Source organism: Culicoides brevitarsis, chromosome 3 (genome assembly GCF_036172545.1).
Source record: "Culicoides brevitarsis isolate CSIRO-B50_1 chromosome 3, AGI_CSIRO_Cbre_v1, whole genome shotgun sequence".
Taxonomy (NCBI): Eukaryota; Metazoa; Arthropoda; class Insecta; order Diptera; family Ceratopogonidae; genus Culicoides; species Culicoides brevitarsis.
The window spans coordinates 27,991,375-28,005,199 of record NC_087087.1 but is presented as its reverse complement, the minus strand read 5'-3'; the positions used below and the strand labels follow the sequence as shown (position 1 = coordinate 28,005,199).

General features: G+C 33.7%; 2 protein-coding genes across 4 annotated transcripts; one reads left to right on the top strand and one right to left on the bottom strand.

The window, feature by feature from the left end:
* The first annotated feature begins 432 nt into the window (after window positions 1-432).
* On the top strand, window positions 433-2,649 carry LOC134835999 (vesicular glutamate transporter 2-like). Its single transcript, XM_063851096.1, has 2 exons — window positions 433-1,672; window positions 2,388-2,649. The coding sequence occupies exons 1-2, from the start codon at window positions 461-463 to the stop codon at window positions 2,589-2,591; spliced, it is 1,416 nt and encodes a 471-aa protein (XP_063707166.1). The 5' UTR covers window positions 433-460; the 3' UTR covers window positions 2,592-2,649.
* Window positions 2,650-4,512: 1,863 nt separating this feature from the next.
* LOC134835997 (eukaryotic translation initiation factor 4E transporter-like) lies at window positions 4,513-11,888 on the bottom strand. Of its 3 annotated transcripts, none has more exons than XM_063851092.1 (7): window positions 10,660-11,888; window positions 9,822-10,600; window positions 8,037-9,264; window positions 7,095-7,154; window positions 6,371-7,006; window positions 5,922-6,311; window positions 4,513-4,894 (listed from the first exon to the last, which is right to left on the bottom strand). In XM_063851092.1, exons 1-7 carry the CDS (start codon window positions 11,174-11,176, stop codon window positions 4,704-4,706), a joined length of 3,801 nt encoding a protein of 1,266 aa, XP_063707162.1. In that variant the 5' UTR covers window positions 11,177-11,888; the 3' UTR covers window positions 4,513-4,703. The 3 variants fall into 3 exon arrangements, with proteins under 3 accessions (XP_063707162.1, XP_063707163.1, XP_063707164.1); XM_063851093.1 differs by having other exon boundaries at window positions 5,922-6,308; XM_063851094.1 differs by lacking the exon at window positions 7,095-7,154.
* Window positions 11,889-13,825: the final 1,937 nt, after the last annotated feature.

Below are 13,825 nucleotides of genomic sequence, written 5' to 3'. Positions count from 1 at the left end.
AGCAAGATTTGGCATTTTTTGGCAGTTTTGAGTTATAAAATGATTAAAAATGATAAATTGACAAAAATGGCTTTGACACTGTCAAATTTTCGATAAAATAAATAAAATTATTGAATTTTTTTAATATCATTTTTTTTAGAAAATTCGAAAAAAAATAATTTTAAATTTTTTTTTCAAAATATTCCATTTAAAAAATTTAGTTTTCAATAGTTTTTCTTATCGTTCTAAAATCATGACGCCCGAACTTCTACGGATAAATTCCAATGCCGCAATCACGCCGACGTCACGGAAAATGCCTTCAAGTTACAAGTTCGTCTGATAACGAAAGAAATTAACTATCAATATCAGGGTAATCCGATAAGATTAAATTTTTTGAGACAATATTATTTATCAGTGATTCGCACTAAATTTTAATCTTCAGTAGGACATTGATCGTCGCTCAATTTTGACTGATTCGAAAATGAGGTCTAGTGAAAAATTACAAAACGCGCCTCCCGCATGGAAATTTTGGCACAATCGTCGTCGGTACGTCGTGAATTTCCTGATGCTGATGGGCACAACGGTCATGTATCTGATGCGCGCGAATCTCTCCGTGGCAATTGTCTCGATGACAGATCCCGAAACTGGCGATTTTGCATGGAATTCAAAGGAACAAGGTCTCGTGCTCGGATCTTTCTTCTATGGCTACATCATGACGCAATTTCTCGGCGGCGTTATTGCGAAACGATTTCCCGCGCATCACGTGTTCGGCTTTGCCATCGGGATTTGCGCGTTACTGACCTTAGTTACGCCAATCTTTGCGATAAATTATGTCGCCTTGATCGTGATTCGCGTCATTGAGGGTCTCGTGCTGGGCGTTACTTTTCCCTCGGCGATGGGAGTTTTGGCCAAATGGAGTCCTGTGATAGAGCGCTCGCGGATGACGATGATTTGCCATTCGGGAGCTTATTTTGGAACAATTTTGGCGATGAGTGGCACCGGCGTACTGAGCGATTTTTACGGATGGCAAAGTGTTTTTTACGTCTCGGGCGGCATTGGAGTGACATTTTTCGTGCTGTGGTTGCTTCTGGTGAAAGAAAGTCCCGAAAATGACCCGTGGATCACTGACGAGGAGAAAAATTTTATCCTCGAAGGCACGCGCGAAAATTCAAATGACAAAGAAAAGGTGCCATGGATCAAACTTTTCACGGCAATTCCTGTTTGGGCGATCGTTTTCGCGCAATTCACACACAATTGGGGTGTTTATACGGTCATGACGCAAATGCCGACCTTTTTATCGGACACCATGAACATCCAACTCAGCTCGAATGGGTTTTATTCGGCATTGCCGTACGTGACGTCGGGAATTTTGGGCTTTCCATCCGGATTGCTTGCGGATTTGCTGCAAAAACACATGAAAACGGTCCACGTGAGGAAACTTTTTACAACGGGAGCTTTTGTATGTCAATTTGGCTTCATGTTATGTGCGGGATTCATCATGAGTCCGACAGCATCGATCAGTTTTCTCACAATAAGTATGGGATTTGCGACAATTGCGATGTCAGGATTTGCGATTAATTTCCTGGATATTGCGCCGCAGTTCTCGAGCATCATTTTTGGATTTGCAAATACCATTGGAACGATTCCTGGCATCGTGAGTCCCTTGTTGACGGGATTTATTGTACAAAATAAGGTAAAAAAAAATATTTTTTATTTAATTTTTATTAATATTAAAATAAAATTAATTAAAATTTTAACCCAAAAAATATATTTTTTATTTAATTAATTAAATTTTATTTAATTTTTGATAATTTAATTAATTTATTAACGAGATTTTATTGAAAATTATTTAATGAAATTTTTGAAAAAAAATAAAAATAATCCTTAATTAATAAATTAATTAAATTAAATTAATTAATTAAAAAAAAATTGAAATAATAAAAAATTAATTTTTACATTAAATAATAAATATTAATAATAATTGTAATTAATTAAAAATACATTTTATTTATTTTTCAATTTAAATAATTTTTATTGAAAATTTGTTGATAAAAAATAACGTTAAAAAAATTAATTGCTTTTTAAAAAAAATATATTTAAATTCAATTGCAAAAATAATTAAATTCATTTTCGGAGATTACTTATTTTTATATTTTTTTAAATAATTATTTTTAAAATTTAATTCAAATTAGATATTTAAAAAAAATAATTTATTAAATAAATTAATAAATAAATAATTAATAAATAAATAAATTAATTATTAAATTTTTAATTAAATAAATTACTTTTTAAAAATTATTTATTTTATTAAAAATTTAATAAATTAATTAAATTTATTTATTAAATTATTTTTTTCCGTAATTTATTTTACTTTTTAATTAATTTTTTTCATTTTAACAAAATTTCAGTCTGAAGACGAATGGCGAACAGTATTTTTCTTAACTGCTGGAATCTACATCTCCGGCGGCATTTTATATTTGATATTGGGCTCCGCTGATCCGTTATTCCCATCAACGCCCGATCCACCAAAATACTCAGAGCAATTTCCAGAAAAAGCTGAAAAAACCTACATTTTTACGAGCAGCGAAAAGGAGAAACAAAATAAAAAATAAAACACAAAAAATTGGCTTTTACACTTTTTTTTTGCTATTTTTTTATTTATTTTATTTTTCAAGAAAAATTAAATAGTTTCAAGTTTAATTTTATTCATATGTCTCATTAACTATAACGCTATGTTGTATTGTTGTTGTTGTTTTTCTTGTATTCAATAAGATTTTTTTTACCATTTAATGATAATTTTAATAATTTATGTTTAATCTCTACTTTCTTTTCATTCATTTTTTATAAATATTTTAAATTTTCTTCCATTTTTCTTTCCATATCTCGAAGAAAAGCAAGTCTTAAAAAATGTCGTTTTGACACTTTTTAGACCAAAAATGACTGTTTTGAACAGTTTAGGGATCAAAGTTGTATGATAGTTGCAATCTTATGATATTCTGAGGGTGCAACTGAACTTTTACTTGGGAATCTATCGATCGAGTAGTGACCGCAATCAAAATGTAGAGATGTTTCCTGTTCATTTCTGAGTTGGTAAGGTAGTTAAAAGTGATTTACGTTACAATTTTTATCGACTTGAACCAGAAAAATATAAAAAGTTACATTTTTAGACTATTTAAAGGTAGTTTTTAATCAAATTTGAAAATTTTTTAGTCAAAAACGGAAGATGTAATATAAAAATATGACATTTTTGTTCAAAAATTAGCAATTTAAAATTAAAAATTGACAATTTACGACAAAAAATTAAATTTTTGATGAAAAATAATTGATTTTAAATCAAAAATCGAGGACTTTCCATCAAAAATCGACGATTTAATACTAAAAATCGACATTTTACGATCAAAAATTAAATTTTCGATTAAAAATAATTAATTAACAATCAAAATTGAGAATTTTCGACCAAAAATCAAAGATTTCAAATCAAAATCTAGCAGAAACGTCTCTTTCAAGGTCTTTTCAAATAATTTTCTCACACAATTTTATTTCAAAAACCAAATAAATCGTTAAAAATGTAGTTTTTAAATATTTTTCGCGATATTTTAACGTAAAAAACTTCATCTAACAGCCCAACTCAAATTAATTTTTTTCCTAGCTAACTTTTTACGAGTAATTTCTAACATTTTTGCATGAACTTGCACGAAGAAAATATTTAAAGTGGGGGAAATTCATGGAAAACATGACACTCAACAGTCTATTCTACCAAAAATTTCCCATTTAATATTTTTTAAAATGGATTATCACTACTTTTTTTCTTATTGCCGATGCGCTGCTTCCTCCTTGGAAAGCTCCCAAATATTTAAAAGACAACTTTTTTGTATTTTTTTGACCATATAGAGAGAACTGACTTTAGTCTTTGACTAGTCAACAAACATCGAGAGTCACTGTGTGCAATACTTATCAAGTTTGTGTGCTCTTAAGATCTAACTTTTCATTTACAAGTACAAGAAATTCACATCAAAATTGACTCATCTCTAATAAATTCTACGTTTAATGTGGTTAAGTTATTTTTTTTTGTTTAATTCTAAATTTTTTATCCTATTAATTGTTTAGTTTTGAATAATATTGTTATGTTTCCTTGAACACGGAATACTTTTACATGACATTTAATTTTTTTTTTACATTCAACATCACACAATTTTTTTATAAATTAAAGTTTTTCACATTCAAACCATCAATTTTTGTCGTCAAATGACGTTCGTTTTCATTTTTCTTCAGTTTTCTGCTACTAATATCAATTTCATAAAAATATATCGCTACGCTAATTTTCTTTACAAAAAATTTTCCCGGAAAAGAGGGTATCGTTGATTGTGTTAAAATGCTTCTAATTTTCTCTCTTAACTTTACAATTTTTCATTTTTTTTTGTACACGTTCACAAAAACTTTCCTAAACGCTAATTTCGAAGCTTCATAATTTTTAACAATTTTATTTTTTTTTTTAATTAGGAAAGAAGACATAATTATCAACATTTATCAATATTTACATCTAAATAGTGCCTTTTGAATAATAAAAGTGCGACTGTCTTTTATTGGATTAATTTTTTTTTTGTTAAAAATTTTGTCAAAAATAAAAAAAAATGTTTAAATCTCATACAAAATAGATATGTACAACAGAAAAATGTTCAAATAAAAAGAGTTTCAATCATCCTCGGGTCCACGTTTCGCATTTTTTAGTTGTGTACAGGTGTTGAGGAATGTTGCATGCTGCGTTCAAGCTCCTCCAAGCTGAGTGCTTGTGTCAAATTGATGTTGTTCTTGCTGGCAGATGCTTGCGCAAGCAATTCTGGTGAGAACCAACGTGCCAATTGGTTACTGGTTGGTGACAAGTTTCCGTCACGACCGAAATTCATGATGCCGCGATCTGGTTTGGGGGAGAAAAGTTTGGTTAAAATGTTGTTTTTATGAAAAAATTAAATTTTTGAGGAAAAAGTTAGTTTTAAGAGCCATTTTGAGAAGTAAAAATTTCATTTTGAGTCGATTTAGAGTTCTAAAAATTTCATTTCAAGAGCTGAAGGTTCATTTCAAGTTCGAAAAATTTAATTTCGAAAGCTAAAAGTTCATTTCGAGTTCGAAAAATTTCATTTCGAAAGCTAAAAGTTCATTTCGATTTCGAAAAATTTCATTTCGAAAGCTAAAAGTTCATTTCAAATTCGAAAAATTTCATTTTGAAAGCTAAAAGTTCATTTCGAAAGCTGAAAGTTCATTTCGAGTTCGAAAGATTTCATTTCGAGAGCTAAAAGTTCATTTCGAGTTCGAAAAATTTCATTTCGAAAGCTAAAAGTTCATTTCAAATTCGAAAAATTTCATTTTGAAAGCTAAAAGTTCATTTCGAAAGCTAAAAGTTCATTTCGAGTTCGAAAAATTTCATTTCGAAAGCTAAAAGTTCATTTCGAGTTCGAAAAATTTCATTTCGAAAGCTAAAAGTTCATTTCAAGTTCTAAAAATTTCATTTCGAAAGCTAAAAGTTCATTTCGAAAGCTGAAAGTTCATTTCGAGTTCGAAAGATTTCATTTCGAGTTCGAAAAATTTCATTTCAAGTTCGAAAAATTTCATTTTAAAAGCTAAAAATTCATTTTGAGTTCTAAAAATTTCATTTCAAGAGCTGAAGGTTCATTTCGAGTTCGAAAAAATTTCATTTCAAGTTCGAAAAATTTAATTTCGAAAGCTAAAAGTTCATTTCGAGTTCTAAAAATTTAATTTCGAAAGCTAAAAGTTCATTTCGAGTTCGAAAAATTTCATTCTGAAAGCTGAAAGTTTATTTCGAGTTCGAAAAATTTCATTTCGACAACTAAAAATTACTTTTCGAGGTATATTTTTTTTCAAATATCGAGAATTTCATTCAATTGACCGAAATGATTGAAATTCGTCAAATTAAAACAAAAACTCACCTCCTAATGGATTTTCAGATCCGGGCATTGCGTTAGGTCGTTGTTGTTGTTGCTGAGAATTTTGCTGTTGCTCCATCATTTGACGATAACGTTGCATTTCCAAGTACTTTTGCTGTTGCTGCTGTACTTGTGCCGCTTGCACTTGTTGTCGATGCGCCATCAATTGTTGAATTTGATGTGCAGTCAATGCTGAATTTCCTCCTGCCCCTTGAATGGGATTGCCCGGAGCATTTGCAGCTGCATTTTTACGCGCTTGTTGTTGCATGGCGGCATTAAAATCGAACGGTTGATTAAATTGTTGCATCATTTGGGGATTCGGAGCGGCATTCGCTTGTGGTTGCTGTTGCTGGCCCGGAACACTTGCTTGTTGCTTGACAATTGGACGGCCTACTGAAAGAAAATTCGATCAGAAGGATTTTTTTTGGGTGAAAAAAGACAAAAATTCATACCTTGCGGTTTATTTTGTTGATTTTGCATTTGTTGTTGTAACCAAGCCATGTTTGCCGCAGCATTTCCGCCGCCGCCCGGCATTTGTTGTTGCTGCGGCGGAACTGAAGGACCTTGCGGATTCCTTTGGGAAACTCCTCGAATGGGTTGAGGACCAATTTGCATGTTTGCCATTTGATTCGCCAACTGCGGACCGTTTTGCGGGGGCATTCGTTGTTGTGGATTTGCTTTGTTGTTGCCGGCATTCGCGATACTGTTCAAAAGAGCCGACGAACCAGCCGATGACGAGACAATTGATGCTGAATTGGCATCTTCGGGACCAATTTTCTCAGCAGCGGCAGTCATTTTGCGCAATACCGAGGTCGGAGTGAATGCCAGAGGCGTCGGCGATTGCGTGTGTTTCACGGGAGACGCGAGAGAAGCTTGTTGCGCGGGCGTAATTGGAGCCGGAGCAGCTGAAGTTACGGGATTTGGCGTCGTTTGTGGCTGATTTTGCGCTTGCTGTGCTTGTTGCGCCTCCTGACGTTTGCGGAAATTCTCGCGTTGCTCTTCCAACTTCTTGCGGATGAGGGCATTTTGCATGATGGACTGCGTATGGAACTGCAATTCGCGTGGCGAAGGAATACGTTGAGGAATTCCTGCGGGAAAAAAATGTTTTTAGCAAAATTTTTCGTTGAAAGTGAATTTTTTTTGACACAAAACACTGAGAGAATAGAGGATTAGTACCTGGTACATGCAATGTTAGTGGATTATTTGTCGCCATTGCTACCGGTGGCACAGTGAATGCTTCAAAAAGTTACAAATTTTTAGTAATTTGTTAAGGGGAATCATTTCACCAAGGCGAAAAAATTTAATATTTTCACTTTTTGTCACTTAAATTAGATTTCTTTGATAAAATTCAGATGTCAAAACAATAAAGAGCAAGATTTTCATCGATTCTTTCATAATTTTTGGTATTAGATAATGCATTTTAAAAAATATGTTTGGAATAAATTTAAAATCAAAATTTTATAAAAAAAAAATTAAATTCAAAAATATTAAGAGGCAAAAATAATTAAAATTTTTTTTATTTAAATATTTTTTAAAAAATAATAAAAATAAAAATTGCTAAAATTTTATAAATGTGAAAAAATGTTTCAAATTATTTATTTCGAATCTCAAAATTTTGAGGAAAATTAAAAAAAAAGTTTAAAATATTGATGATAATTTTGAAATTTTATTTTATTTTATTTTTTAAATTATTCAAATTTTTATTTAAAAAATTTAAATTTTCATAAAATTTTAAATTTTGAATATTTTTAATTTTGAAAATTTTTTTAGTTTTTTTTTTTAAAAATTTTTTAATTTCATTTAATTTTTAAAAATTTTAATTTTTAAATTTTAACAGTTTTTCGTTATTTTTTTAATTTTTAAAAATTTTTTAATTTTTTATATTTTTTAATTTTTCAAATTTTTTTAATTTTTAAAATTGATAATTTTTGTAATTAAAAAAGAATTAAATTAATTTTTTTATAAAATTAAAAAATAATGACAATTTTTTCTTCAATTTTGAAAAAATATTTAAAAATAATTCAAATAAAACCCTCATCAAAATCGCAACGCGACAAAAAGTGAAAAAAATTAAATTTATTCGCCCAAATCGAGATTCTGGGCACTTTTTCGACTTACCGTTTGGCAATGGAGAAACACGCATCTGTTGTTTTTGCTGTTGCAGCAAAATTTGTGCCTGTAGCTCGGGATTTAAGCCGCCATTGGGCACAAGCGGCGGAATTGGCGCTCCTCCGGGCGGCGGAAGCAACAAATTTGGCGAACTAACGCGCGGACTGGAATTAAACGTGTTCAAGACAGCAGTGAGCATTTCGCGTTGTCGCGGCGTCGTTTGCGGATTCGCCATTTGTTGCCACAAATTTGCGGGTTTCATCTCGCCCCGAATGATGCTCTGGATCAAAAGTTGCGCCTCAGGTCGTTGCAAAATTTCCGTATTGCGTAAATCCGGTTGGAGATGCGTCGCGGGCATCTGATTGACGTGCAACATGTTCGCAAGGGGATCTTGGGGCGTCGGTTGCGGCGGTTTTTGTCCTTGAATTGGGCGTCCTTGGGGATGCGGAGGCGCCATTTGCCCGTTATTCGCTCCCTGCATTTGTTGCATGAAATTCAGCATTTTTTTGAGTTCCTCCGGGTTTTGTTGCCCATTTTGCGCCTGTTTCGCACTCAGCATCTGAATCAAGTTTGCCTGTTGCTGTTGCTGAATTTGCTGTAAATTTGGCATTTGCTGTGCGGGACCCGGCGGCATACCGTCAGACATTTGCGCAAGGAGACGTTTGAACGCAATGGCATCTTGCATCACGGGAACTCCCGTTTCCGGATCGAGCATTTGCTGTTGCTGCGGCATTCGTGGCATATTTGGCTTGTTGTTGACAACATTTCGCCCGGGCGGAGATGGTTCGCCGCCACGCAAACGTGCTTCGAGTTCCTCTACACTTGGCATTTGCGACAAACTTGGAGAATTCAAACCGCTTGATTTTTGTTGGTGCGCCTCTTGTGCCATGAGGAACATCAAATTTCGATCTGTCATGTTGCCTCGAACATTTCCGCCGTCTTTCATGCCTGTCATTACCTCCATGAAAGACTCGCGAAGACGAGCGGTGTTCGCAGCAGGCGAAATGGGAGCAAAATACTTGTTCGATTCTTGACCTTGCGCACCTGCGGGACCCGGAGCCTTCATTTGATCGCCAATTAAGTTGTTTAGTTCGTCATGCAACGACGATCGACGACTATCGAAAAGCCCTTTTTTAGCGGAATCCTTTGGCGTTGGAGAATCTCGACTGAACCATTGACTGAAACGAGATCCGCCTGCACCGATTGGCTCACGATTTGCTTGACTTGACTCTTGATTCTACAAAAAAAGACAAAAAATAATTTTTTTTTTAAGAAAATTCAAATTTTTTTAAAAATTTTTCGAAATTTTTGCCCCAAAAGATTTTTTTCATAATTGGATTTTATAAAAAAAAAATTTTTGAAATCCAATTTCATACAAAATGAAAAAGTTTAAACAATTTTTGGTCCTTAATGAATATTTTACTTGTTTTTTTTTATCATCAAATCTCAGATGATTTTAAATTGATTTCAAATTATTTCAAATTAAAAATAAAAAAAAATTTTTTTTGATAAAAATAATTGTTAAAAAATTTTTTTAAAAATATTTTTTTGAAAATACAAAAAAAAAATCGTTTTTCAATAAAAAAAAAATCTAAAAAATTTAAAATATTTTGAAAATTTTTTAAAAAATTATTGAAAAATTATGAAAATAGACCAAAAACGGTAATTTTTGATGAAATTTTTAACTTTTTTTTTAATTTGCCCCATTGGATTTTCGACTTCGACTTCGAAATGGAGCATGGGACAAAAAGTTCAAAAAAATTTTGGAGTACCCTTGATTTTTTTTAAACTTACCGCACTGAGAAGCCCAGAAATCGAGTCAAAATTCAAAAATTCGTCAAAATTGAAGTCGTTGTCGTCGTTGTTCAACACTTCGCCCAACAAATTCTTCGGCGGATCAAATTTGTGGTCCGTTTCGCGGTCTTTGTTGTTGTTCACTTCATTCGCTTTCGGATTATTATTCGATTCCGCACGACTTTCTTCCTCAATTTCCGCTTCATTGCGAGATTTTTCTTCCGTTTCATTTTTTTGCGAACGTTTTTCGCCATTTTTGCGACTTTCGGGCTTTTCTTCGTGCAAAGTGTCATCGAATCCGTGCAAATCAATGGTTTCCAGCTGCGAAGTTGGGCCCGCACTAAACCATTCGGGCTCTTCATCCTTTTCGCTGTAGCGTCGACGATCGTTGTACGAAGGACGTCCATTGTTGGATGAATAGCGGGAATTGCGTTCGGAGCGTTCGCTGCGATCCCGATCGAATTGTCGCGATGCAAACGAGTCTTTTTCCCGTGATGACGACGACGACTCGTAATCGCGTCGATCGCGCGGCGTGTCGTAATTGTTGGAACTGCGACGCGACTCGTATTTTTCGTCGCGATCTCGTTCGCGATAATTACTCGAGGCGGGCGTGTTGGAGGAGTTGCCGCGGTAATTTTGGTACGAATCACCATCGGCGGGATCTCCTTTTTCCGGACGATAATCCCAGGCAACGTCCCGTGCGAGAATTCTTCCGCTGCCGATGCGACGATCTCTGCCACTGTTGATGATGTCGCGATCATTTCGCAACAACGAAGAGCCTGAAAATAAATTAAAATTAATTTTTTCGCTAAAAAATGAAGAAAAATTGAATTTTTACCTAAAGCTGGTGTCGTATTCGAAGCAGGCGCAGCAGGCATTTGGCATCCCATGTTGAAGGAACGTCGTTGCGGCGACAAAATGATGTTATCTTCCTTCTTCAAGCGTTCCCGTGGATCCTTGTCGCCTCGTTCGCTGCCGCGTTTCATCTCGCCGCGCGAACTATTGTCGTAAATTCGTCGTTCTCGTGGCTCGCCACGTTCTCGGGCGCCATTCGAGGGACGCGGATCGACTTCTTCTTCGCCGCCACGACCAAATCGACGCCAAATAACGAGTCGCGTATCGTAACAATCCGGCAAACGTTTGCACAACGGATCATCACGCAACGCCTTCAACTCCGAATGGGTATAGCGGTAACGGCGATCGAAGGAGGGCGGCGAATTCGCACGACGTTGACACAAAATCGCGGGATCCTGAAACGGTTCGTCCTTTTTCTCGCTCGCTGACGACGATTCATTGTCGAGGGAGTCGTCGATGCCTCCTGGCGGAGTCTCTGAACTGCTTGGAGTGTCAGACATTTTGTCGCTTGGAATCTTCTTCTTCTTTTTTCTTCACGTATCACAGTTTCTAGCGGGTTTTTGTTGATTTTCTTGAAAAAATGCGACAAAGGAACTTGTATCGTGCGTTGGACTTTCTAATTTTTTTTCGGCTATGTCACACTGAAAGCAGCAGCGACAATATCACAATGAACTTTTTTTTTTGTTACACGAACACACACGTACTGAACTTTATTTTTTTTTTACACGTAACGTCTGCGAATTTTTGTCCAAAAGTCTTTAATTTTTTACAGATTTCGCAATTTTCTGGAATTTTTCTCGATAACCTTGCGAGTAATCCTGACGCATAATCAGGAAGAAATTTCTTTGTCGCTGGAAAAACCCAGAATTGGTCGTCGCTTTGCACGAAAATCGCTCAAATTGCAGGTAGAAATATTTTTACACAACTTATTTTGACTATTTTGCCTTAAAATTATGCGCTAAATGTAATTAATTGTAAATTTTAATGTAAATTTTTTTTCTCGTCACTGTTACACATACACGACTACTACACACATACACACAGAGAGATTATTTTTACAGCTATTTTGGGTCTTTGTGGTTGCCTTTGACGCGGATCTCGATGGTTTTTTGCACACAATTTGCTTCTAATGATGTTTGATAAACGGTAGAAAAGCTAATGGACTCTATTTTATTGAATTATTTGGTAATTTTTGAGCGTTGAGATGTGAAATGGTGCCCCACTGTTCAATTTGTGGAAGATTTCGGGCCCAATGTGCATTTTTTGTGTCAATGTCAACACATTTATCAATTTCATTCGTCTCAGACTGCCAGATTTGAGGCACGTGACTGAATTGCATGAGGAAATCCAAGTGACGGAGTGAGACGATCGAAAGTGATACTGTTATATGCTGTCAGGTAAGTATACCAGTACTGGTATACTTACCTGACAGATGTATAACAGTTCAATTTCAGCCGACTCACTCCGTCACTTGGATTTCCTCATGCAATTCAGTCACGAGCCTCCCGCAGATGGCGCTCAAATCTGTAAGGGGTTATCATTTTCATTCGTCTCAATTATGCAGAGTAATGTTTTCATACGAATTTAAACACACGCCTGGAGTTTGTTATTCGCCGGAACACAGTAGTCCATAGATCTGAGACGAATGAAAGTGATAAATATAGGATGAACATTTTTTTACTTTTGCAAGCCATTTTTTGATCAGTTTTAAGCCTAAAATTGAATAAATATTCATTCTAAAGTTGATTTTTGTTCATATTGGTTCGATATTTGACGAAACAAAAAAATCAGAGTTTGGATGTTCAAACTCTGATTTTTTTTGCAAGTCAATTTTTGATCACTTTTAAGCCTAAAATTGAATAAATATTCATTCTTAAGTTGATTTCTGTTCATATTGGGTCGATATTTGACGAAACAAAAAAATCAGAGTTTGGATGTAAAAACGCTGATTTTTTTGCAAGTCATTTTTTGATCACTTTTAAGCCTAAAATTGAATAAATATTCATTCTCTGTTCATATTGGGTCGATATTTGACGAAACAAAAAAATCAGCGTTTGGAAGTAAAAACGCTGATTTTTTTGCAAGTCATTTTTTGATCACTTTTAAGCCTAAAATTGAATAAATATTCATTCTAAATGATTTTGATTTTTGCCATTTCGATATTTGACGAATATTCAAAAAAATCACGTTTGGAAACAAAAAAACGCTTTGCATGTCAATTTTTGACCAGTTTTAAGCCTAAAATTGAATAAATATTCAATCTAAAGATGATTTTTGTTCATGTTGGGTCGATATTTGACGAAACAAAAAAATCAGCGTTTGGAGGTAAAAACGCTGATTTTTTTGCAAGTCATTTTTTGATCACTTTTAAGCCTAAAATTGAATAAATATTCATTCTAAAGTTGATTTTTGTTCATATTGGGTCGATATTTGACGAAACAAAAAAATCAGAGTTTGGAGGTTCTGATTTTTTTTGCAAGTCATTTTTTGATCAGTTTTAAGCCTAAAATTGAATAAATATTCATTCTAAAGTTGATTTTTTTTCATATTGGGTCGATATTTGACGAAACAAAAAAATCAAGTAAAAACTCTGATTTTTTTGCAAGTCATTTTTTTTATCACTTTTAAGCCTAAAATTGAAAAAATATTCATTCTAAAGTTGATTTTTGTTCATATTGGGTCGATATTTGACGAAACAAAAAAATCAGCGTTTGGAAGTAAAAACGCTGATTTTTTTGCAAGTCAATTTTTGATCACTTTTAAGCCTAAAATTGAATAAATATTCATTCTAAAGTTGATTTTTGTTCATATTGGGTCGATATTTGACGAAACAAAAAAATCAGCGTTTGGAAGTAAAAACGCTGATTTTTTTACATGTCATTTTTTGACCAGTTTTAAGCCTAAAATTGAATAAATATTCATTCTAAAGTTGATTTTTGTTCATATTGGGTCGATATTTGACGAAACAAAAAAATCAGCGTTTGGAAGTAAAAACGCTGATTTTTTTAAGTCATTTTTTGATCAGTTTTAAGCCTAAAATTGAATAAAATTCATTTGAATTTTTGTTCAAATATTCATGAAACAAAAAAATCAGCGTTTAGAAGTACAAACTCTGATTTTTTAACAAGTCATTTTTTGACCAGTTTTAA